Source organism: Schistocerca nitens, chromosome 3, assembly GCF_023898315.1.
Source record: "Schistocerca nitens isolate TAMUIC-IGC-003100 chromosome 3, iqSchNite1.1, whole genome shotgun sequence".
Classification (NCBI taxonomy): Eukaryota; Metazoa; Arthropoda; class Insecta; order Orthoptera; family Acrididae; genus Schistocerca; species Schistocerca nitens.
The window spans coordinates 84,030,810-84,057,747 of NC_064616.1; the positions used below are offsets into that span (position 1 = coordinate 84,030,810).

The 26,938-nt window shown below is 43.6% G+C and overlaps 1 protein-coding gene across 1 annotated transcript in view; it reads left to right on the top strand.

The window, feature by feature from the left end:
* Positions 1-26,938, top strand: part of LOC126248049 (heat shock 70 kDa protein 14-like) — a 251,940-nt gene that overhangs the window by 147,330 nt on the left and 77,672 nt on the right. The window contains exon 5 of the mRNA XM_049948683.1: positions 22,057-22,218. Within this exon, the coding sequence (XP_049804640.1) occupies positions 22,057-22,218 (162 nt within the window). The remainder of the gene's footprint in view (positions 1-22,056; positions 22,219-26,938) is intronic.

Sequence of the window (26,938 nt, forward strand, 5' to 3'; positions counted from 1 at the left end):
GTACGCGCCCAGTCAAGGGATGCTGTTGTCAGCTCATGGCCAGTGTTGTCGTGGTGATTGATGTCAGGAGCAGCAGGTCATTCTCCTGCTTGTCTGCTGCACTGCCTAGTTGTAGCAGAACATCTCGGCACAGGGTTCGCGTAGGCGTACCAGATCACGTTGCGGCTCCCAAAACAGGAGATGCAACCCCCAGCATTGGAGTCTGCCAACAGAAGCAGAAGTGGGTAACAGCAAGCCCACTTACCCTTGCAATGGTGGAAGTCTGGCTGCAAGTCTCCACGCTCATACTGTAGGCCACCAGGAAACCCGCTGGAAGAGAGGCACTAATATTGTTACATCAGACACGGCACGAATAGTGGCACTGCGACCAGCAGTGGTAGAGTTCCCAGGATGGGATTTGTGATTCTGTAGAAGCTTGCAGACTGTTAGATGAGTAGACAGCAGATCAACATAGGTTGCTCTTCGTAGCTGGGTGTCAGCAGACTTGGCATGTCTGGGAACATCTGAGAATAGGGATCCGATACAGGGGCGGTGAAGGGACTAAGAGAGTCTGCTGGTCACTTCAGACAGCGGCATCCCAAGCCTGGAAAAGGCAACAAACCGTAGTAGCCTGACACCACTTTTGACTGGTGATAAATAAATTCGTTCTGCTGTTCTTGTTTTGTCATCTCCTGAAGGAACATAACGAGAGAGGTAATATTAACCAACTTCACTCTTTGGAGGCACTGACTAACATCTTCTGCTTTCTCAGATCCCTGAATGAATGTTCTTACACTCTGAACAAGTTTTTTTTTTCTTCGTAGTTTGTGATCAACAGAGTGCTGCCACGTCTCTCCATATGTTGTCGTTTTACAGAATTGGCATCAGACTGTGGCATTGCTTAACACTCATCCTTTCTATGGCTTCCTGCAATACCAGGGAAGGTGTCTTAATTTTTACCTGGCTACACCAAGTACAATATTTTGTGGTGCCACACACCCCTCTCCTTTAAAAAGTATGCCCCAGATTTTGCTTAAAGTGCTTCTATAACTCTTGATATATATTCACAAAATGACGTTTGTATATGGGACACTTTGTTTCTTCCTTATTCTAGTCTGGTTTAAATCACAAGTTCATTGACCATATTCTTAATGGTGAAACATCTTAGCTAAGGTCAGTCCTCTGGACAATCTCGTGCCCCCACGAAAATGTCTTCCCACTGAGTTATTTACAAACTAGTACAATCTTTCTCGCATCTTAACACATTCTCTCAAACATTTTGCAATTAACAATCACACTTATTCCTCGTCATTTAAAAAGTATGTTGTACTTCTATCTTACTTGGGTAATCCTTACTTGCTACCAGTTATCCAGTTGATCGGTGTTTGATGTACTTCTCAGATCAAGGGTGGTGTTTGGATTTCTATTTGAGGTAGATATAGAGAACAGAAAATGCAGTCAGAATCAATACAACGCTAGAAACTGATGTAGTTAAAACACTGAGGTGTCGCTTATCGCGATGCTCCCGTACGTACTGTGCCACGTGTTTAGTGGTTATCTGTCCCCTTGTGATGCTGTCGACTCATCTAATGAATTGAGGAGATCCTGGGTGTTTCATTCAGAAAGGTTAGGTTCTTAGTAGTCAACATATCTGGCTGTATCTCCAGCCAATACAATAAATGCCGGATCAGATTTCTCATCGTTGCTCCAGTGATAGTAGCTGGAAGCCGAAACATTGTCCCTGCTACGTACCATTGACTAGCATTCCGCCATCCTGTAACTCTAACCTTGTGATTCCCTTCGGCCTTTCTTGCTCTTAGCAGTTCACTATTGCCACCTGTGGGGGAAAATACAGAGTGAACCTAATTTTGGAAAATATGGGTGCAATGTTAGTGCTTCCTTCTGACATCTGGCTGCTTCTGGCTCCTCTGAAAGTAGTAGTACTTCACATGCCAGCACACTAGCCTGAACCCACCTCTCCAGACATACTGTACCGTTCCCTCTTCGGCACTATCGTACGCCAACATCGGTACGTAGGTTTCCTTCCGGTCTGAGACTAGTGACACTTCCTCTGCTTTACCAATACAAATTGGCCTATGGCTCTCCATTTCACTGAGTGCAGATGAACCGTGTATCCCCACTCAACCTTGGGAACTACACTGATATTTGAACTGTTACCCCATCCTTGTTAATCACACCAATGCTCGTGGTGCTAGGTCCATTACCTAACGTAACTGTTCTCTCTGTCTCTCGTACAAAAGTCATAACCGCTGGTATTCTCCCCATATTTTTGTTAATACTCCTTTTTCTGCTTCCCAATGCAATTCCACAAATGTTTCCTGCAGTCTTTGTATTTTGTTCCTTATCTCTTGTGCATCATGTCTCAACTTCAGTGGCAAGAGGTTAAAACTCTTGTTTTGAATTGTCAGTTTTGTAGTGCATCCACTACACCTCCCGTGAAGGGATGTGGGATCATAAGGGTTATTGCACCCGTTTGAATGTTTGTGAAGGAAGCCCCAAAACACAACGCCCCACACCCGGGAGTGTCTTCATTCTTTGGCGAGTTCGTGCTCGGCTACCACGAAGCCCCAGCCTTTGCAGCATCTTTTCCCTTTCGTGCTGCACGTCTGTCCTCTTGCTATTCTTTTTCCCCTCCCTTGCGGAGCATGTATGGGATATTTTTGGGAATGTATCCTGCATTTTCAGTAGCCTGATATCAGAACAGTCATTCCACTGTGGTTTTTTTCCCCATTCTCCTATCTTTCCTCCACTTCAGTGTTTGAGGATCCTCTTTTTTTTCTTCCTCTCTGCGCTCTCCTGAAGGCTGGCCCGTACGTCTGATGCGTGACAGGTGACCGGGTAATGTGTAATTCCCATCCCCGGGTCGACAGGTAGGGTTCACACCTATCCCTTGGTACAGGCCGGCCAGAGGGAGGGTTGATAGCCTGAGCTGTTACCATCCCAAATTGCCAATTGGTCCCTCTGTCAGGCATTTGGGAGGTGTGAACAATCACCTAAGGTGGGCGTGCCCCTGTCTGAGGAGGGCCTCCACAATTGGAAGGAGCGTGCCATCAGAGACGCTGGCAATTGTGGGGTATTTCCTCCAGTGGGCCAACATCATCATCTCAGTACACAAAACAAAAACTGAAAGAATCTAACGATTCATAGACCCTCCCAGCTGCACCGCAGTTCCTTGTGGTTTCGTGTACTGAAGACGTCAGTCTTTTGCTACGATTCATTCAGTCATTATTCAGAAAGGTATTGATGCAACCACTGGCCCTGTAAAATCCTGCTCTTGTTTACATAGAGGCACTTTACTTTTGGAGACTACTTGTGATTGTTAAGCACAACTGCTTGCAGCTTCGCTCCTCCACAGCTATCCTGTTCGTGACAAGGCCCGTGGAACACTGAATTCTTCGTCGGTGTTATTTACACTAGGCTGCTCGATGGTCTGTCTGAGGCAGAAATCCAAACTTACCTCTTTGATGAAGGCTTCATTGAAGTCCATTGGGTGATGAAAAAGGTAGATGCATCTTTAGTGCCCACATGCTCTCTTTTCCTCACACTTGATAGGGTTGTGGTTCTATCAAAGATCAAAGCAGGCTATGAAGTTATCACAATCTGACTGTACATTCCAAACCCAATGCGCTGCTGCCTGTGTCATCGTTACAACCACACTCGACTGTCCTGTTGACACCTGGCCAAATGTTTAACCTGTGGTATGGATGCTCACAAGAACAAGTGTCTGCCTCCTCCTCCTCCTCCTCCTCCTCTTCCTCCTCGCTGTATCATTCCAATGGCTACCACGCAGCCTCCTTCCGTGATTGTCCCACGTATCTTGATGAGTGGGCTGTCCAGGAGATCTGGGTGAAGGAAAAAGTACCTTACCCAGTCAGTCGTAAGTTGTTGGCTAGTCAGAAACCCTGCGTTTTACCATCCGGCAGTTACGATACCATTCCTGCTACATCTCGTTCCACAAAAGATGTAAAATCGCCCTGTCATGGTAGCATCCCGATCTCTTTCTGCTCCAACTGTGCAACCAGCCACCAAATTTTCACCTCACTCGGCGAAATCACCTGTTCCACAACCAGCAGGGTGGAAAGAACAAAAGGAATACTCCTACAAAGACTTTTCACGTCCCTCCAGCCAACAAACACCTGAATCATCATCTGCCAACCACAAAGACTCCAAGAAGTAAAACAGAGGCAAACGGTCTTCTCCTTTGCCTGCATGGAGATCCTCATCAATGGTTTCACCATGTGATACCCTCACCTGGCTGACCTCCGTGTCACCAGTGCGCAACACCAAATGTTTTTCTGCCCTGGACTCCACAGAGTGACTGTGGGAGAATGCCGATGCCTCTGTAGATCGCGTGGAGCAAGATCCTCCAGCCTCTGCGCCATTCCCTGTAGCAGAGTATCTTCAAAGGCTGGCACTTGGCAGCTGCCTAGGTGACACCCCTTCACTTTTTCTCCACTCCCCTTTCCTCGTTAAGTTCCAGTGGAACATTCACGGCCTTAGATCCAACAAGTAGGAATTATGGATGCTCTTGGAATAGCAGTGTCTTCTTATTCTGTGCTTCCAGGAAACAAAATTGTGTCCTCACTATCACTTTGACCTCGCGCATTTCTTTCTGGTCCGCTTTTACCTCCCCCATGAAGATGGCATTCCATCTCATAGGAGAGTCATCCTGCTCATCTGGGATGATCTTCATAGTCACATCGTCTCCCTGAACACCTAGCTGCAAGCTGTTGCAGTCTGAATTTTCCTTCCTTGCTTCATCTTTTCCCTTTGTACTGTTTACATTCCTCCATCTTTCGGTGTCACCAGGGCAGACTACCTCCAGCTGATTGGGCAACTCCCTCACCCCTTTTTGCTGCTCGATGACTTTAATGCGCATCATCCCCTTTGGGGCTCTTTGCAAACCTGTCTTTGACATGCCATCTTGGCTGACCTCAATTAACTCAACCTCATCTGCCTTAATGCTGGAGCACCCATGTTGCTGTCAGACTCGACACACACTGATTCCCATTTGGACCTCTTATTCTGCACTGCCCAGTTTGCCCGTAGCCTCGAGTGGTCTATTCTCTGTGAGAAATACTTGAGTGACCATTTACTACTGTGCGGTATCCATTTGCTGACTCCTACACACTCCCCCCCCCCTTCCCCCCCCCCTCCCTCCCTCAATGTGCAAACCAAAATGGCTGCTTTCTAAAGCCAACTGGAGGCTTCACTCCTCCCTAGCGACCTTCGGCAAACAACTTTTCCACAATTGTGATGACCAGGCAGAATCCCTTGCCAAAGTTATCCTAACCACCACAAAATATTTCATTCCTCGCACTTCTTCTTTACCACACAATGTCCCTGTCCCATGGTTGACTGAGGTATACTGTGACCCAATTCGCACACGGAGACATGGGCTCCTCGTTTTTGACCATCATCCAATGATGCAGAACTGTAATTGTTATAAACAGTTGCATGTGCAGTGTTGTCGTGTTCTTTGGGATGGCAAAAAAAAGACAGCTGAATATTAGTTCTTTTAACAGTTCCACTCCCTCTTCCATCATGTGGGCCAAACTCGGACGGCTCTCTGGGACCAAGGTCCATTCCCCAGTTTCCGTCCTGACTGCAGCAGATGATGATGTAGTGGATCCTATTGCTATCTTCCAACACCTTTGGCCACTATTTTGCGGAGGTGTTGAGCTCCACCCACTGTCACCCTGCCTTCATCCATCAGAAACGAGGGGATGAGGCTCAGGTGATACCCTTCTCTTCCCAGAATTGAGTGTTACAACACTGCTTTTACTATGAGGGAGCTCAATCATGCTCACATTTCATCCCACTCCTCCACCCCAGGGCTGGACGATTTTCATCTTTCTTTTTCGGGCAACCACTTTCTCCTTCATATGTACAATCGTATCTGGACAGATGGCACGTTTCCCAGATGCTTACGTGAAGCCACTGTCATACACGTACCTAAGCCCAGTTAGGACAGACGCCTTCCTTCTCTCTATTGCCCTATTTCTCTCACCAATTTTGTTTGCAGTGTGATGGAATGTATGAGTCGTGACAGGCTGGTATCGTGGCTTGAGTCTCGCAATTTACTAACCACTGTACAATTTGGATTTTGAGCACGCCGTTCTGCAATTGACCATCTCATCACTATGTGAACTCATACGATAATGGTTTGCTGTGGAAATATCAGACTGTGGCCGTGTTTTCTGATTTGGACAAAGCCTGGGACACCTGCTGGAGGACTGTTATTGTCTCTACTCAGTACATATTGGGCTTCCAAGGCCACTTGCCCCATTTCCTTCAGGAATTTTAAAAAGGCAGGGTTTTCAAGGTATGTGTGGGTTCTGCCTTGTCGGAGATCTTTATCCAGGAAAACGGTGTGCCTCACAGTTCCATCCTGTCGTTCTCATTGCTGTCGCCATTAACCCTGTTATGGCCTGTTTCCCAACCGGCATTTCCGACTCCCTTTTTGTTGACAATTTTGCCATTTATTGTTATTCTCCATGGACTTGTCTGCTTGAGAAGTGTCTTCAGCACTGTCTCAATCTTCTTTAATCATGGAGTATTGACAATGGCTTTCAGTTTTCCACTGACAAAACTGTTTCTATGAATTTCTGGTGGCACAATGGGTTTCTTCCACCATCTTTATATCTTGGGGCTGTTGCTCTTCCATTCGTTGAAACTACGAAATTCTGGGGCTCATGCTCAATTGGAAACTTTCTTGGTCCCCCCCCACGTGACTTACCTGGCTGCCCACTGTACTCTGTCCCTCAGTATCCTGTGTGTTCTCTGTGGTACTTCCTGGGGAACATATTGGATCACCCTCCTCCATTTGCACCAGTCCCTTGTCCTTTTGAAAGTAAACTATGAATGTTTCATTTATGCATCTGTACATCCATCCATCTTATGCCGTCTAAGCACAGTCCATCATGGTGGCATCCGTTTGGCCACTGGTGCCTTTCTCACTACCCTGGTTGAGAGTCTCTATGCAGAAGCTGCCAAACTGTGACTGTCTCACCATACATGACGCTCTCCTCAGCACCCCCAGGGGCTCGGCATTCACGTGCCTGGTACGGGCTTGGCGACCCTGAGGTTCCTGAGCTGGGAACTGGTAAGTGCTGCCAGTCCCGTCACTGTAAGCTGTGGGCATATTTCAGCGACCACTGTGCTGTGCGGCAGTGGAATGTTGTGCATCTCAGGGAATGGGGATCTTGGCTTGACTGCCCGGATCGCGAGGATGGAATGAACCTCTTATAAACAACCCCTCAATCACAAGGTGTGCTGCGCGCTGATAAGATGCATGGCTGTTGAGGTGGAACAGTCGTTACCGGGCAACCTCTGGGCCTCTGGGGAACCTGCTGCACCTCAGTTCTATAAGGCTTACCTAGGCACGCGGGGCACTGTCTAGGTGGACTTCTAGTTCACTAGCTGCTGATGGGAGCAAAATGGGTCCTTCAAAATCCTCTTTTCCTCCTCCCAGCGGAAAGGGTGGGCCGCTGGAAGGTTCTAACACCCATTCTCTTAAGTGTGCATGCAGTCCCCCTGACTCCGGCACTTCTTTGACACGTAAAGTCTTTGGTAACAGAATGCATTATGGTAATCAGAATGCGTTTCTCATTGTGAAATAGTAGGAGGGTAGTTTCGAGAAGGTTTCGCCCTTCTATATACAAAAGGGATTGAAGGGAATCTGTGGCTCCTTAAAATCGATGAAGCGTTTGTGTAATGGGATCTTGCTAGTGGAAACTTCCACTTCCCAGTAAGAAACTAACCTGCTCGTGAAGGAGTTGGGTGCTCGTCTCCAGCCAAATGTATAAATTGCTCAGGAAACCACCCTGTTTGGAGTAGGGACTGCCGAATATTTTTAGAGGAATGCAAAGTCCAGGAAATTAAAACAACCGAGCATATCTGCTATGGTGAGGCCAAAAAGATGTGCAAGTCAATGCAACCTGCCACTTTTGCCACATCTTTTGCATCCATGGTTCAGAAGCCTACTCCAACGGCCGATGCCTCTACGCAGACAGAGGTGGTGAGTGTTAGCACTAACACCTGCAGATGTCAGTGCACGTGCAACGCAGCCAGTGTTTGAGCCGGTAGCCCCTACTTGAACAGCAGACACAGGTACAGTGGCGAACTTGGGCCATCCCTTGGTGCCTCTGACAGCTGAGGCTGTTCCGAAGCCCAGTAGGTCCATTACCATTGCCACGTCAGCTCCCCCAAAGCCCACCAAACCGCAGAAAGCTCCTATACAGCAGCAACAGCGGGTCAGATCACGTGGTAAACTGTCCGACCATGCAGATGTCGTTTTATGTGATGCTTCTTCTGTCTCTTCCCCAGAGCTGATGGAGTACAACGTATGTGTGGGACAATCATCTCGCCTCACGCCTGCCCCTCCACCTGCTGCAGTCTCCCCACTCCATCGGAGAGACAGGATGAAGGTGCTACCACCGTCATAGGTGGCTCCCATACTTCAGTGGAACTTGCAGGGGTTCAGGACGCATGTGGAGGAACTTTGTGTACTCTCTCAGGGTAGGCCACTGTGTGTGTGTCTCCAGGAGACTTATTTCCATCCATCATACTCCCTTGAGCTTTGAGGCTATACACTCCACGAAAAGGACAACCTTCGTGGAGAGAGAGCTAGAGGAGGCATAGGTATTTTCGTCAGGACGGACTACCACTCCTCGCCTCTCTCGCATACGATGACTTTACAGGCCGTCGCTGTGTCTGTGCACGTGCGTCATCCATTGACCGTATGTTCTCTTTACTTGCCTCCACATGATGCACTTGATGAAGTGGCCCTCACCGACCTTCTTAAACAGCTCCCCCAGCCGTTCATTATTTGTGGTGATTTTAATGCCCACAATGCACTTGGGGGCTCTGCCATTACCTGTCCCAGGGGTAGAGCAGTTGAGAGGCTTCTCCTGTCATCCTGTGCCTACTTGCTCAATGTAGGACAGAGCACTCACTTCTGCGCAGCGACTGGGCCGTTCTCTGCCATTGATCTCTCGCTTCGCTCTCCAGCTCTTGCCGCCAGTGCTCACTGGGAAGTGGTCGCTGACTTGCACAGCAGTGATCACTTCCCAATCTGGATTCACCTGCCAGATGGCATGGGCCCCGAAAGGAGACCACCACGATGGGCGCTCAGTGGCCACCTTTCAGGTGGCGAGGGCAAAATGTTGCCGCATTATTAGAGAGAGCAAGAAGAGGTCGTGGCAACAGTGCCTGAATGCCATTAATCATTCCACCAAAAGTTCCATTGTGTGGGAGACCATCAGGAGAATTTCTGGGAGAGGAGGGAGGTGACCCATTGCTGCTGTAATGAATAATGGCACTCTCCACACGGATCCACGAGACATTGCCCATGCTATGGCAGCGGGCAGCGTATTTTGCCACGGTTACTGCAACAGCCAGTCAGGATCCGGGTTTCCAGTGCCATAGAGCGTTTGCTGAGAGGTATACTCTGGACTTCCAGTCCACCTCTAATGAAATTTACAATTGCCCATTTTCCATGTGGGAGTTGGATTCTGCATTATCTGCAGCTCGTGACACATCCCCTGGTCACAACAGGATCCATTACAGTATGCTACGGCAGCTCACAAGGCGCAACAAAGAAATCCTCCTCACACTTTTTAATGCCATTTGGGCGTCATGTCACTTTCCTGACTCGTGGCGTGAGGCAGTTTTAATTCCTTTTTTACAACCTGGAAAGACCACACGAGCCCAAGTAGCTACCATAGTGTTGCCCTCACTAGTTGCACGGGAAAGACCTGGGAGTGGATGGTCAACCGGCGCCTTGTCTGGATGTTAGAATCCTGGCAAGTCCTCAGTCACTTTCAGTGTGGGTTCAGGAGTGTTCGTTCCACCTTCGATAACCTTGCCCTCCTGGAGGCGGCTATACAACAAGCTTTCCTCCGCCATCATCACCTTCTAGGTGCATTTTTTGACATCGAGAAGGCCTACGATACCACTTGGAGGCGTCTCATCCTGGAGCAGCTTCATGAATGGGGTTTTCGTGGTTGTCTTCCTCTTTTTATTCAGTCTTTCCTCTCACCACGATATTTTAGATACCGAATTGGTGACGTCCTGTCTGACTGCTTTGAGCAGGAGAACAGTGTCCCTCAGGGTAGTGTTTTAAGTGTGACAGTCTTTGCCATCACTACTAATAGCATTACCTCCATAGTGAAAAGTCCTGTCCAGTGTTCCTTGTTTGTGGATGATTTCTCTTTGTTTTGCTCTTCTTCAAGCCTTGCAACAACAACGCGTCAGTTGCAACTTACTCTTAGACATTTGGATGATTGGGCGCAGAAGAGTGGTTTTAAGTTTTCCACTGAGAAGTCCATATTGTGTTCTTTTTCACAGTTCTCGTTCCGTTTGTAACCTTTTACTGAGTTGAGGATGAGGGACGCTGTCCTTGCTTTTAAAGACACGGTGAGATCTGTGGGGCCCGTTTTTTACTCGAAGTTTACGTGGTTACCTCATCTTAAAGACCTAAACAGACTGTCACTTAGGCTTTAAGTATTTTAAAATATCTTAGCCACAGTACATGGGGAGCCGACAGGACTTGTCTGCTCCAGTTTTACAGGGCGTTTGTGCGATCTCGGCTTGATTATGGGTGCACGGTGTATGGGTCTGAGAGGCCTTCTTACTTAAAGATGTTGAACGTTGTACACCATGAAGGGCTTCGGTTGGCCACTGGGGCATTCAGAACTAGCCCCATACCAAGTCTCTGGTGAACCGCCACTTCATATGCGGTGGCGGCTACTTATAGTGCGCCAGGCGTATAAAACTTTGTCCACACCATACACACCTGTATACCATACCATTGCTCAGCTTCCTCTGGCACGGCTATTTCATAACCGGCAACGAGTGACGCGGCCCTATGGGATTCACGCACGGGATTGCCTCTCTGCGATGGATATGGCTTGTCTTCCTGTTTTCTGTCACGGTTGGAGCAGATTTCCACCTTGGCTCCTCTGGAGACCCAGACTTATTTTAGATTTGACTAATTTTAAGAAAGAAAGTACACCAGATTTTACATTCCAGTCTCTGTTTTTTGATGTTTTAGATGTGTGTCACGGTTTTACCGTCGTTTACACTGATGGCTCCAAATAGGAGAATTTCATTGGCTGTTCTGTAGTGTTCCCTAATATGTTACCCGGATTCGCCTCCCTGATGAATATACTGTTTTCGCAGCGGAGCTCCACGCGATCCTGAAGGCAATGGAGCGGATTGATCGTGTTCAGGGCAATCGATTTCTCCTCTGCTCTGATTCTCTTAGTGCTTTACAATCACTGCAGAATCTGTAACCAACTGAGGCGATGGTCCAGCTGATATATGACCAACTGTACTTGCTCCAACGGCAGGGTAAGGAGGTGTCCTTCTGCTGGGTGCCTGGTCATGTAGGAATATGGGGCAATGAACAGGCCAATCGGGCTGCCAAGGAGGCCTGCAGAGAGCAGGATGTGGTCCAGTGTCCCATTCCCTTGCAGTCTGTCATTTCTGCACTCCACAAGAAGTGCGTGGAGTTGTGGGAGGAAGAATGGCTGGCGGTGACGGCCAATAAACTGCGGTTGGTGAAGTCAGCAATTTGGCTGTGGCGTTCCTCCTGCTGGTTGCTGAGGCGGGAAGAAGTGACCCTCACGCATCTTCGGATTGGGCACTGTCCTCTCACACACAGCTTTCTATTACGGCAGGATGATCCCCCGTTTTGTGATGCTTGTGGTGCGCACATCTCTGTCTGGCACGTTTTAACAGACTGCATTTCATACCGTGATGCAAGGGCAGAAGCACAAGTTGATGGGGATCTGCCCTGTGTTTTAGCTAATGATGAGATGTGTGTATCTAGGGTTTTAAAGTTTTGTGAGGTGTCTGGACTCTGGTCTAAACTTTTAGGCTGGAGGTTTTAGTGTCTTGCAAAGTGGCTGGCTCCTCCCTTTTTTCCTTGCGGTCAGCTAGCCACTCCCATCTGCTATATTGTTTTAGCTCCCTCTACCACTTTCTTCCTGTGTTGTCCATGTTTTACTGCTGACAGCATGCTTCGTCCCACACTTCGGTGTGGGTTGGCACATATTTTTCCAAGCTTGTTACCTGTATTTTACGTTCTGTTTTATCTTACTATTCTGAGTGTTTTCTTGGCACCCATCTTAATCTGTTACTGGGAGCGGGCGCTGAAGACCTTGCTGTCGTGCACCCAAACAACCCACTACATACTGTACATAACATGCTCTCCTCAGCAGGTATGCATGCCGTTTGTCTGCCGTGCCTGGCCACTCATCCTATTCCTCCTTCTTTGACCTCTCCTTTGACCGTCAGTATGGTGCATGTCCCTCTTCTCTGTTATCTCCTGGAGTTTGCTTTCGGTTATTGCACCAGCAGCTTAACTTAACACTACCTGCCACTTTTCCTTTGGGTGTGAACCCTTCACCACGTTGGCTTCATGCAGCGGCTCATGTTCACCTTGTACTTCATTTGATTCATAAGGAGACTACTCCAGACTCGCTCTATCCCCATAAGATTTTTCAATCTTCACACGGAACTTCGCGGTAGTACCTTTTTGGATGCTGATGGCTCTCCAACTGACCATAGTATTTGGTGTGCTTTCATTATTTGCACAAAGCATTTTTGGTGTCAGCTTTCGGAAGACTGCTCAGTATTTACAGCAGAGCTGGCCCTGTATCAGGCCACATTGTATATCCAGCGACACAGGCTGTTCGATTGTGTCATTTGCTGTGACTCTCTACCCCTCAGAGCCTGTGTGTGATGCACATCATCCATCCCTTAGTGCAGTGGGTCCAGGAAAGCTTTACTTCCTCACTCTTGATGGGGCCACAGCGATGTTTATGTGGGTTCCCGGTCACATTGGTCTGATGCAAAACGAGGCTGCTGCCGAGGTTGCAGTCCTCCTACCTCAGCCAGCTAGTTCTTTCATTCCTTCCGATGATCTCCTTATTGCCATCTGTCAGCAAGTGGTGTCACTTTGGCATCACCACTAGTCTTCCCTTCACGGTAATAAGCTGCGGGGAATTAAACCTCTCCCAGTAGCTTGGACAACCTTCTCTTGACCCCCTTGCCATGAGGAGATCATTTTAGCTAGGTTGAGTGTTGGGCACTGTCTTTTTAGCCATCATTTGTTAAGTGATGTGTCCCACCACTTTCTTAATGCTCATTCTCATGAACGTTTAACGGTTCAGCATGTCCTGATGGGATGCCCTTTTTTAACCACTTAAGTTGTACTATATGTTTGCCATCCAATTTATTGGCCATTTTAGTGAACAGTGAGAGAGCTGTTGAACATGTTTTACTTTTTATCCATTGTAGCAGTATGGCGAAACACATTTAGTCTTTAGTTCAGGACCTCCATTGTCTTTATGGCTGTTTCTCCAAGAGAGGCTGTCCGTTGATTGGGCTTAACTTGTAGTTGCTTTTAACTCCTTTTTCATCTTTGTGTTCTACTGTTCTGACATGCGGGGTCAGGGATTTTCTCTGCCTCGTGATGACTGGGTGTTGTGTGCTGTCCCTAGGTTAGTTAGGTTTAAGCAGTTCTAAGTTCTAGGGGACTGATGGACCATAGATGTTAAGTCCCATATTGCTCAGAGTCATTTGAACCATTTGTTCTGACATGGATGCATATGACCTTAGTTATTTTAGCGTCTTAAAACAAAACAATCATTGTTACTCCTCATTGTGATTTAATTGCGTAAGGCACATACTGCACACTTTGCTCATCCTTCTTCCCTTGCTTTCTTAGATTTAGTGCTCTCTACTGGCAGTGATGTCAGCACTTGCAGCAGAGCATCACAATTCCCTTAAATGGCTTAACATGTCCATCATGAACAATGGGAGTCTTTGTTCGTAATTATAACTTTACATTAATGAGTGACTTCATTTTTATGACCTGCTATGGTCTTTGGTGTTGTCAGGAATTTCTTTGTTTTGTCCATAGGTGAGCAGGGATTCGTCACTAAGACCCATTGGCCAATTCCAAACTGCAGTAATTGGCCGATATGTCATCCTACTAGCTCTTGATGCTAGAGTGCTTCTGTGTTTGCTTTCTTTAACTTCTTCCAAACATCGTGTAATGTCATTGCAAACTTCGTAACTGATTCCCAGTTTTTCCAATTTTAGGCTTAATCACCTCAAAAGAGAAGGCAGGTTTGTGCCAAATATTACCTCATATGGTGATGGACCAACACGACACTGGACATCAGAATTGTAAGCTGACATGACATACAGAAGGTAAATGTACCAGTCATTGTGATGGAAGTTCACAACAACAACTCAGCATCTTACCAACTGTACAGTGAATGTATTCTGTTTTCCTGATAGACTGAGGGAGCCAAGGGCTAGTCCTGAGCTTGTGAGTGCTTAGTAAATGGCATAGGTGCTTAATCATACTGGATATAAAATTAGTGCCCTGATCTGTAATTATTGTATCAGGAACACTAAACTTCAGCAACCAGCTTTTCACCATTGTCTTTGCCACTGTACTTGCTTTAAAATGCATGCTGTACTAGTTATGAGCTTTCTTCATCTTTGATACTATGAAACATGCTTTCCATATTTTGGGATGAGGTAGAATGGACCACAACAAGAAAAAATTGTCAGGTAAAAGTGGACTCTAAAATGCATATCTTTAATAGCTTTGCTACTGTAAAAGACAACTTTTCTACTGAACAAGGGTTCATAGCTCGTAAGGTATGCATTTTAGAGCCTATGTTTACTACACAATTTTTTCTTGGTTTGGTCCATACTACCCCCTACCAAAATATGGAAAGCAAAGAGCTCATGGTACAAGAGATTTGGTTCACAGTATCGAATATGAGGTGTTCATAGCTCTTACGACATGCGTTTTGGAGTCCATCTCTACCAGATTTTTTTGCTTCGAATGATCGTTCCTGTAATATCCCTGAATATAGACAATTAGTAATGAAATACCATGTATAAGGTCATATGATAGTCGTTAATCATTTCAAGCGCAGTTGGCACCACACTGGGGCTCTCAAAATTCTGTTTTTCTTTCCTGATTGGTGTATGACTTCATAGTTGAATTCACTTGATTTCAGAGCACAATACGTTAACATACTTGGAGCCTCTTGTGGTCCCAGCAATCACTTCAACACAGCATGGTCTGTCACAACTTTAAACTTTTTCATGTACAAATAACAATGGAAATATGTAATAGCATAAATAACAGCCAACATTTCCATCTGTGTGGTTGAATAATTGTGTTCTGCTTATTCATCTGTATCAATGCATATTCTGTCAGGTGTTCCTTGCCATCTACATCCTAACTGGGAATACATTCAATCACCTGACCGTTCATGTCTATTTATTTTATTTATGTATTTATTTACATGTCAGGTTCTGTAGGACCAAATTGGGGAGCGAATCTCCAAGGTCATGGAACGTGTCAGTACATGAAATTAAAACATAAAAGTTGTAACAGATTAAAATAAATGTTTATGAACCCGAAAGTCAGTCAGTCCATAAGTTTAAGTAAATGCAATCAACCATACAAGAAGTATCAACTTAACTTTTCAAGGAACTCCTTGACAGAATAGGAGGAGTGAGTTATGAGGAAACTCTTCGGTTTCGATTTGAAAGAGTGTGGGCTAATGCTAAGATTTTTGAATTTTTGTGGTAGCTTATTGAAAATGGAAGCAGCAGTATACTGCACACCCTTCTGTACAACAGTTAAGGAAGTCTGATCCAAATGCAGGTTTGATTTCTGCCACGTATTAACTGAGTGAAAGCTACTTATTCTTGGGAATAAGCTAATATTGTTAACAAGAAATTACTTTAAGGAATCTATATATTGAGAGGCCAATGTCAAAATACCCAGACTCGTGAACAGGGTTCGACAAGAGGTTCGTGAGCCTACACCACTTATTGCCTGAACTGCCTCTTTCTGAGCCAAAAATATCCTTTTAGAGTGGGAAGAGTTACCCCAAAATATAATACCATATGATATAAGCGAATGAAAATAAGCAAAGTAGGCTAATTTTTATGTCGAATGATCACTCACTTCAGATATCATTCAAATAGTAAGAGTGGTAGCACTAAGTCTTTGAACAAGATCCTGAACTTGGCCTACCCACAACAGTTTACTATCTATCTGAACACCTAGAAATTTGAACTGTTCAGTTTCACTAATGATATGCCCATTCTGTGAAATTTAAATGTCAGGTTTTGTTGAATTGTGTGTTAGAAACTGTAAAAACTGAGTCTTACTGTGATTTAGCATTAGTTATTTTCTACAAGCCACAAACTTAGGTCATGAACTGCACTATTTGAATCCGAGCCAATGTTGCACACAACATCCTTTACCACCAAGATAGTATCATCAGCAAACAGAAATATTTTATTTACCCGTAATACTAGAGGGCATATCATTTATATAAATAAGGATTAGGAGGGGCCCCAACACTGATCCCTGGGTCTGCCCCCATTTGACCGTACCCCACTGAAACCCCACATCACAGCCATTCTCAACATTGTGAATAATGACCTCTTGCTCTCTGTTGCTAAAATAAGAGGTCAACCAATTGTGAGCTACTCCCCGTATTCCATAATGGTCCAACTTCTCTAGCAGTATTTTGTGATCTACACAATCAAATGCCTCAGTTAAATCAAAATACATGCCTAGCATTTGAAACCTTTTGTTTAATCCATTCAGTACCTCACAGAGAAAAGAGAATATAGCATTTTCAGTTGTTAATCTACTTCTAAAGCCAAACTGTACATTTGATAGCAAATCATGTGATCTAAAATGATCAATTACCCTTACATACACAGCCTTTTCAATAACTTCGACAAATGCTGATGGCATAGAAATAGGTCTAAAATTGTCTGCATTATCCATTTCTCCCTTTTTTTAAAGCGGCTTTACTACCGAGTACTTTAATTGTTCAGGAAACTGACCATTCTTAAAGGAAAAATTACAAATATTGCTAAATACAGGGCTTTAATATTTTGCTAGGCACTCTGTCATATCAATGAGAGTCCTTAGTCTTCAGTTATTCAGTTATATCTCCCCCTTGTCTGTATCACAGAGGAGTATTTCAGACATCAATCTCGGAAAGGCATTTGCCAAGAAAGTTATATGATTCCCTATAGGAACTAAATTTCTATTTAATTCACCAGCAATGCTCAGAAAATGATTGTTAAACACCGTACATATATCTGATTTATCAGTAACAGAAATATTTTTACTGCGAACTGACTTAATATTGTCGAGCTTGTGCTGCTGACCAGACACTTCCTTCACAACTGACCATATGGTTTTAATTTTATCTTGTGAATTAGCTTCTCTGTTTGCATACCACATACTCTTAGCCTTCCTAATAACATTTTTAAGCACCTCACTACTGTCGCTTGATTGTGACTACTTCTAACATTTTGATATAATTCCTGCTTTGTTCTACATGATATCCTTATCCTACGAGTCAGCACCCGGGCTGCCTATTACTGCTAGTACCCCATTTAGAACATTCTAATGTGAAGCAACTCTCAAAGAGCATGAGAAATGTGTAAAAGAAAGCATTACATTTATCATCTGTGTTATTGGCACTATAAACATCCTGCCACATTTGTTCCTTGACAAGGTTTAAAAAATTTTCTATTGCTGTTGGATTAACTTTCCTACATAGTTTGTAATTAAATGTGACATTTGTTTGAGTACCAAATCCTTTGAGTGTTAGGATTTGTGCATCATGGTCTGAAAGGCCATTCACCCTTTTCCTAACAGAATGCCCATCCTAGTAATGAAGAAAGAATAAAAATATTGTCTATGGCTGTGCTACTGTTCCTCTGCACTCTAGTTGGAAAAAACACAGTGTGCATCAGATCATATGAATTTAGGAGATCTACCAACATCCTTTTTCTTGCACCATCATATACAAAGTTTATATTGAAGTCACCACATATAATTAATTTCTGGTACTTCCTACAAAGTGATTCAAGAACACTCTCTACCTTGAGCAGAAATGCTCTGAATTCAGAGTTAGGGGACCTATAAACAACAACAATTATAAGTTTAGTTTCAATAAATTCAACTGCTCCTGCACAACATTCAAATATCTGTCCAGTGCAGTGCCGTGATACATCTATGGACTCGAATGGAATACAGTTTTTTATGTACATAGCAACTTCCCCACCCCGCAAAGAACTCCTTGAAAAACAGCCAGCTAATCTGAATCCTGGTAAAGGAAGCCCCTGAATTGTCAAATTATTATGTGGTACTCCGATATGCCAATAATTCCAGAATCACATATGTAAGCAGTTCACTAACTTTAATCTCTAATACCTTTTATATTTTGATGAAATATGCTAATTCCTTCTCTTCTTGGAAACATGACTTCCTCTGAATATAAGCCTTTAGTTAGAGGGACTTCGTTTAAGCAGGTATACATATCAGCTGTCTTCACTCTAAAATAGGTGCAGCTTCAACACCAACTACTACAGGAATTTTTCCTTGAGTGATCCCACCAACACCCACTACACTGTCGTCTATAGGCTTTGCCCCCTTCCCATACCTTCTGAGGTGGAGGCCATGCCTAGTGAAACATGACAGAATAAATTGTCCCTCATAGTTTGGGAATATCAGTACCAGGTTCGTTGTCAATGCTCCCTTCAATTTTTCAAATGCTGTCTAAAAGTTGGCTATGGAAATTCCACACCTTTTTTCAACAAATGATTCAATAGCTTAGCAATTTCGGCAAACTCTTCAATGAATTCCCCTTAGTAATTATAGAACCCTAAAAATGATTGAAACTGCTTTGTAGTTTGTGGTGGTAAGAAAACACATTCTGCAGAAGTTAGGCGTGCATCAATTTTCACATCTTCCTCTCATTACTGAGTGTTAACTGTGCTGGATTTAGCCTCTTAAAGAATTCCTCTGACCATTGCATCTGCTCTTCCATATCCTTAGAAAATGCAATTATGTTGTTGGGATAAAACATACACAGTCTCGATTTTAATCCTCTGAGCACTCCATCTGATACTAATAGCCTCCGAGATAGCTGGCACATTCTTCAGACCAAATGGCAGCCTAAAATATTGATAGTGACTCCAAGGGACAGTAAATGTGGTCTTTGGCCACTCTTCCAGAACCACTTCCAACAGTGATAACCACTCTTCATGCACATTGTGAAGTATTTACATTGACTTAAGTTCTCTCTAATCTCCATTGTATTTAGTACAGGATGTATGTCCATCACAGCTCTTGCAGCAAAATCTATGCTTTTTTGTTCCATTCTATGATTTTTTCAGGACTATTACAATGGTAGCTGCCCATGGACTGTAACTTGATTCAATATTGCCCTCAGCCAGCAGTTGATCAATAAATTCTTCCAGTATGGGTTATAGGTGCCTAGGGATCCTGTACGGCTTCTTATACACTGGAGCATTGTTAACCGTTGGTATGGTATGGCGAGTTACCAGTATTGCAGGTAATGATCCACCAGGATTGAACAGGTTGACAAATCATATTAACAAGACTTTTATTGCTGACTTATCTCTTCCCTCCAAATTGTTTTACCTTATCGCATAATGTAATTGTGTTGATGGTCTGCTTGTGGAAAAGGTCCTCACACGACCTACTCAGATTATACTCGTCCATGATCTCCAAGTTTGCAATCTATAAGCTCAACTTGTCAGAGCTAAAATCATCCACACTTTCCAAAACCATACAATCCCCATCTATTTCCTTCACACGTACCAAGCTTCAGTGCACGATATAGTGCAACATGTCCATCTTGTCATTGCATTCCAGTAGCTCTGCAACACGCATCATCTATCTTAGAAGGTCAGTACCCACCCACATTGCTTTTTAACGTGGTCCATATGTCCACAGCTGTAGCATTTCACCTTTGTGTGGAAAAAAGAAACACACAACCCTTATCTTGTCCTTAGGCCACAATATTGATCTCTTCCACTTGCTTAGCAGCCATAATGGTGGCAGAAAAATCCTTCGGGTTTTCCATTATCGCTCTCCTTGACATGTCTGCTGGAAGTCCTCTTAAAAACACGTCTCATTCCTGTTCTCCTCTTCTTGTGGAGTAATTCTGTCTGCTTCTACTTTCTGTGTAAGCTCGTACATGTGAGCATTGATTTTCCTGATTCTGCCTATGAATGCCTCTACCAACTCGCTTCACTTTTGAGACAACCCATTAAGCTGTTCTCTAAAAAAAAATCTTGTGATATTCTGCTTGCGATAACGTGGTTAGTGGGCCTTCTTAAACTGCTTAAATGTCTGTGCTTTATCCAGCACTTGATGGTACTGATGTATGCTGCTTGCATCACAATCAACTGTAATTTAGACACATCCAAGGATGTCTTGTCTGACCAACTGCCCAACCTAGCGGCAGCTTCCAGGTCATCACTGAACATTGAGACATCCTCGGTTGCCCTACCCGAAAAAGGAGTTGCTAGATTAGCTGTGACAGGATCCACAGAAGGGATCGGTGAACTAACCAAAGCTTTTGCTTCCACTACATCCACTTGTTTATGCTCATTCTCGCTATTAAAAGTCTCCCTCTCTTTGCAAAGCTTCATTTATCTCCTTTAGCTCGGCAAACTGCCTTGCCAAGAGTTCATCCATTTCCTGGATTGTCATTGTTTCTGTTTTTGGCATTTGTGCAAACTCTTAACGCACAACTCAAATGAAAGCATCAAGCACAATACACACAGACACGGTTACAAGAACAAACTACATTACTCCTTATGAAGGATAATAGCCCAATGTGATTCAGAACACTGATGCACTTTGTGGCCAATGCTTCGTCTTGTGCTGCACACAGCTGGCAGCACTCACATGCATAGGAAGTCATTCCCAGCCAAATTACAATACTGGCACCTCACTGGTTGTAAGTAACATTCCTTATAATTGCCCCTATACAACAGAATCCCAATCCCTGAAAAGGCAGCAGGTCATAGTTGTCGGGCAGTGCCATTGGCTGGTGATGACTTCATCCATTTCTGGTTGTTTGGTTTAGTTTGCTCTGGAAGGAACATTTTAGAATCGCAGACAGTCTAGTACAGCTGTTCTACATTCAGAGGCTCTGTCTCTTTTGCATTTTATGCTAAGGAAAATTCAGTAACAGGGTGTAATTTGTCAGAACTGTAAAATGCAGATATTTGGTTATGTTATCTATGTAAACCAAAGTGTGTTTGCAGAGACTGTGGTAGATGTTATAGATCTTGATAATGATCTTAAACCTACATAGATGTGTGAAAAAATACTAATATAATTTAGGTGCAAATCCCCATGTCTTGTATGGGCATCCATTGTTCAGTGTGTATATGGTTGTGACGTATTTAGTAAGACAAGGGTAGTGTGGATACTTCAGATTTTTATTGAGAGAGAGAGAGAGAGAGAGAGAGAGAGAGAGCTGCAAAAAGGGACATAATTGAAATGTAATCATCAAATGATCCTCTTAATTTTTTTCAAATTGAATTGATATAACAAACCAAAATCTGAACTCACTTTCAAGATGAGTGAGGTTAAAATCTCCACCTCTCCATTTTAATTTAGGTTTTCTGTGATTTCCTCTTATCACTTCAAAGAAATGCAATAATAATTTGATTCCAGTGCCATTTCCTTCACATCTCCTCATGAGCTAATATTCTGTTCCTAATGTTCTGGGTTGACAAAATGTTAAACTTTTACATTTCTACCTTTTTATCTGATAAAATAAAGAAATCACATACAGAAATATGTGCATGTGTTATTCAGTTGTTTCTGCTTGGACTGTGTTATAATGAAATATGTTGTTTTAATGGTGACAGCATATTTCAAGAACCTAGAGGACAGATGTCATTTGAGAAAATTTATGTATTCTTCTTTATTATTTTGTGTAATCCTTAATTTGGATGGTAGGATGTGGAATCAAACCTGTATACTCCCATATATAAATTAGTCAGTTCTTGTAAATAATTGCTGGGTTTAATTTTTTGTGGTTTTTTTCCCCAGAAATTGAGTAATCATTGGTTAGTATAACATTGTTTGTATTTATATAATTTGTATTTATAAATCATTTATGAGTAATGATTACATACCTCCTGCAGGATGTGCCTCGTTTATCGCCTGGGGGGAGCTACAATGGATGTTACAGTTGTATTGTGCTGTGCAGGAATGTACACAGTGAAAGGCCATGTGTATAAAGCGAACTTCGGAGGGGACAAGTTCACAGAAATACTTGCCAACTTTCTCGCCGAAATATTTCACCAGTGAGTTCAATTGGTCTCTGTTATTACAAGATGTCTCTCTTCTTGTGTTATTGTGATATTGTTGATAATTATCCTATGTATGATTTGTGATCAAAAAGTAATGGAAATTTTTATTTTCGTAAAAGAATCTTTGTTTATTCATAATCATCAGCCTTTTCTGCTTCAAAGTAATCACCCTGAGATATGTTACACTTACACCAGCACTTTTTCCAATCTTGGAACTGCATCTGAAATTCACTTTTCGTTATGATGTTCAGCTCCTTCAGTGATTCTGTTTTTATCTCATCAGTGGTGGCAAAACAACGTTATCTCATTGTTCTCATCGGCCTCAGATATAGGAAGAAGTTGCATTTGCCCATGTTTGGTGAGTATGGTGGCTGAGGCAACATAACGTTTTTGGTTTTTGCCAAAAAATCATGATCAAGCATTGAGATGTGAACGGGAGCATTATCGTGGTGCAATTTCCACGAGTAGTTTTGCCACAGTTCTGGCAGTTTTTTTTTAGGACTGCTTCACTCAAACAGCACTTAACTTACAGGTAGTGTTCCTTATTGACTGTACAACCATAAGACAAGAACTCTTGATGCACTATCCAATTATCATTGAAGAAAACAGTGAGAAGAACCTTGGCATGTGATCGAATTTGTTGAATTTTTTTTCAGTCCTTGCTCTTCAGGCAGTTTCCATTGGGACGATTGGGCCTTGGTGTTGGTGTCGTACCCTTATACTCATGTTTTGTCACCTGTTTTAATCTTATTTAGAAGTTCTGGATTGTTGTCAACTTTGTTCAGCAATTCCTGAGTGAAGTCTAGGTGGTGACGTTTTTGGTCAAAATTCCACGATTTTGGAGCAAACTTTGCTGCTGGCTCACGTTTAATTCCCAAAACACCCAAAAAAATAGCTTGGCATGAGCCAAAGGATATGCCGACATCATCAGCAACATCTCTGATGGTGAGTTGGTGGTTTTACAGAGCCATTTTCTTTACTACTTCCACTTTATCAGTAATGATGTGCTAGGGTATCCAGAACGGTTGCTGTCTTTGTCTTCCCAACCCTCTTTGGAATGTTCATACCCCTCATAAATTCTTGTCTTACTCATAGTAGTGTTGCCAAAAGCCACAGTCAGTATTTCAAATGTTGTGCTACACTTTATTCAATTTTTCAAGCAAAATTTAGTGCAACAATGTGGGGAAAACATAGATAGCTACTTACTGTAAAGATAACACACTAAATTGGAGACAGGCACAGTTAAAAGACTCAAATAAGCTTTTAGCAATGGCATTCATTTGAAAAATAGAAAAACACACCATTCATTCACGCAAGCAAGCACACCTCACGCACACATGACCACCAACTCCAGCATCTTAGGTCTGACCCCAGCTGCCGGAGTTGGCGGTCAGTAGTTCATGAGGTGTGCTTGCTTGTGTGAATGAATGGAATGTGTGTCTCTTTTTGCAATGAAGGCTGTTGCTGAAACCGTATTTGTAAGCATCTTTTAATTGTGCCTATCTGCAACTTACAGTGAGTAGCAGTCTATCTTTTCCTATGTTGGATATTCCTGCCTGGAGTTTCCATTGTCTAAAATTTAGTGTAAATTCTTTGATCCATCTTTTTCGAAAGTAAAACATTTCCAGGGATTCTGAAAACACGTATAACCTTTTCGACTGTCAACAATAAAATAAATATTCAAAACAGCTGAAAATCCCAAACATATATCAGGAACGTGTGTATCAACAAGAGAAAAAAAGGAAAGAAATTGAAGATCAGATGTATGAAGCCCACGAAATAAAAAAAAATTCCCATTACTTTTTTTATCACACTTTGTATTATGTGTAGTGATGATTGTTGTCCCGCTCCTAGTAGTTGGTCATTTTGACAATATGTGCAAAATGCATCTGTCTCCTTTGAAAATATAATATTTTACTGTTAATTCCTTTCCAAACACTACAGAAGACTGTCAGTGGTGTATGAAATACAGTAATATTAAGAACAGTAAATTGTCTTGGGTTTATTAATGGGTTTTCAGTGATAACGAAAAGTATAAATTGCCTTGAAATAGAATACATGTATGACTCAATTTGAAACAGTATTGAGATGTATTCATAGTCTTACGTTTGTTGTGTAAACTATGTTACTAAACATCTAACCCACTGTTTGGCATATGGTTCATGATTCCAGTTACAGATTTGCCTATCTGATGGCTTCCGAGGGCAACAAAATTTTGACTTTCAGTATTTCATTTAATTATTGGCCAAATTTAAAACATTAAAATTCTGTCATAATTTACTCGTTAAGAGGTATAAATCTTATGTTAAAAGTCGGGCACAGTAATAAAAGTCTTGTAGTTAGATATGATGTATGTATCTTGAGGCAGCGTAATTCAGGGCGTGCAAGTTGTCCAGGCTATATTCACCCAGAATTTGAGAATGAGAGCACTTAGCAACTTCCAACAAACTTTACACGTAATTTCAAACCTTTTCTAAACTTTTCTCACTTACATGTTTAATGTCAAATATATTTAACACATTAACTCGTTTGTAGAGTAATCATACAGTTTGAAACTGTTTTATACGTGAGTGTTAGATTCTTTAAAGAATCTTGGCCGAGGTTTACTGTTAATTACTAGGATGTGATCAGAAAATTGGCTATAGCAATTGTCAATGCTAGTATTGCAAACCCATGCAAGGTTGCATTTATATGGTGAAATGTATTATAATGTGAGATAGTGTAATGGAGAAAAACTGTGTAGCTTTAATACAGGGTGTACATAAAGTCCGGGAACACTTTCAATTATTTATTGCATAAGAACCAAACATTGTACAGATATCATACATGTCGTCTTGAAGAGAAACCCTGCAAGTTTTTTTCCACGTATACCATCACAGCGTGGTTTGGTAATTTGCCGATAGTCAGGGCTAGTCGCAAACGTGGCGAGTTCAGTTGCGGAGCAAGCTTTCTGTGTGTTGGAGTTCGACAAAAACGAGTGTGCTACAGCTGTTCAATGGATGCTTAGAACCAAGTGCGTTAAGAAGCCATCAACAAGGAAGGCCATTTAGCACTGGCACAACAAATTCATTAGGATGGGTTGCTTGTGCCCAGAAAAGAGAAGCGGACGTCCCAGTGTAAGTGAAGTGAATGTGGAGCGTGTATGAGAGACTGGGAAGGCAATTTAATCAACCAAGATAGCATAACTCTTGTTACAGATCCTTACCATTTTGAAATGATGGGAAATATTAGCTCAGAAAATAACTGGATATGTAACCAAATATTTGCTAAGTAAATCTTGATAAATATAAATTTAAAGATAGAAGGAACCAGGGCATAAACAGTGGAATTATATCTTGACAGCAAAACTGACAACGTGTGACGTAAACTTGAGCCCTGTGCATAATTACCCATAAACACTATTTCTAAGTTTTTCTTTGGTTTCCTTCACTGCTTGCTCATTGTACCAGTTGAATAATACCAAGGATAGGCTTGACCCCTGTCACTTTCCCTCCCCCCCCCCCCCCCCCCAGGGGGTCCACAACTCTTTTGTGGATACGTGCGTAGCGAGCACGGGACCCCGAGCTAATGTGGCCCTCCTTCCTTTCCGGGCTGCATACCCTCCCTTTCCGCATCCTTCCCCTTCCCCCATCTTCGCCCCCCCCCCTCACCTCTGGCTCTTTCCTTCCCTTTCTCCCCCTCTGGGAGTATGGTTTGTGCCTACGTCCGGAGACGGACGCTCGAAACTATTACAGATTCCTTGCTTTCTATACTTGCCAGTCTTCGTCCTTCCTCTGTCCTTCTCTTTTCCTTCCCTCTTCTCTTTGCCCTTTTCTCCGCTTCGGCGTTTGAGACCACTCTTCTTTCCTTTCCCTTTCTCTTTTCTCCTCCCTGTGCGTGTCTGAAGGCCGACCCACGCACTTCCATGCGTAGCCGGTGACGGGGTAACGCGTAATTCCCCGCCCCAGGTAGACAGGTAGGACACGTACGTACCCCTTGGTAATGGCCAGGCCCAGGGAGGGGTGATTACCCGAGCTGATACCTTCCGAAAGTGCCGATTGGTCCCTCCGTCCGTTTGTCGGGAGGTGTGACCTGAGGTGTGAACAATCACCTAAGGCGGGAGTGCCCTCAGAGAGGGCCCCCACAACGGAGGAGCGCGCCATCGGAGACGCCGGTAATCATGGGGGATTCTTCCGCAATGGTTCCCTCACCTTCCACTATGTCTGCTCACAAGCGTAAGTTCACTGAGTCTCAGCCACAGACAGTTCTTCCATCGTTGCCACAGTTCCTTGTTGCTTCTCGGTCTGACGAAGGTCACGAGTTCTCCACGGTCAACCCTTTCATTATTCAGAAAGGTGTTGACGCAATTGCAGGTCCTGTACAGTCTTGTTCCAGATTACGGAATGGCACCCTGTTGTTAGAAACAGTCAGTGCCCTCTAGGCACAAAAATTGCTGCGTGCCTCACTACTACACACCTTCCCTGTCCGGGTGGAACTGCACCGTACTTTAAATTCCTCGTGTGGAGTCGTTTATACACGCTCCCTCGATGGATTGTCTGACGAAGAAATTCAGCACTACCTGTCTGACCAGGGCGTAACGGCTGTTCATAGGGTTATGAAAAGGGTTGACAGGAACATCATTCCAACCCGCACTGTCTTCTTGACATTTGACAAAGTTCAACTCCCATCGAAAATCAAAGCAGGCTATGAGATAATTTCCATTCGCCCTTACGTC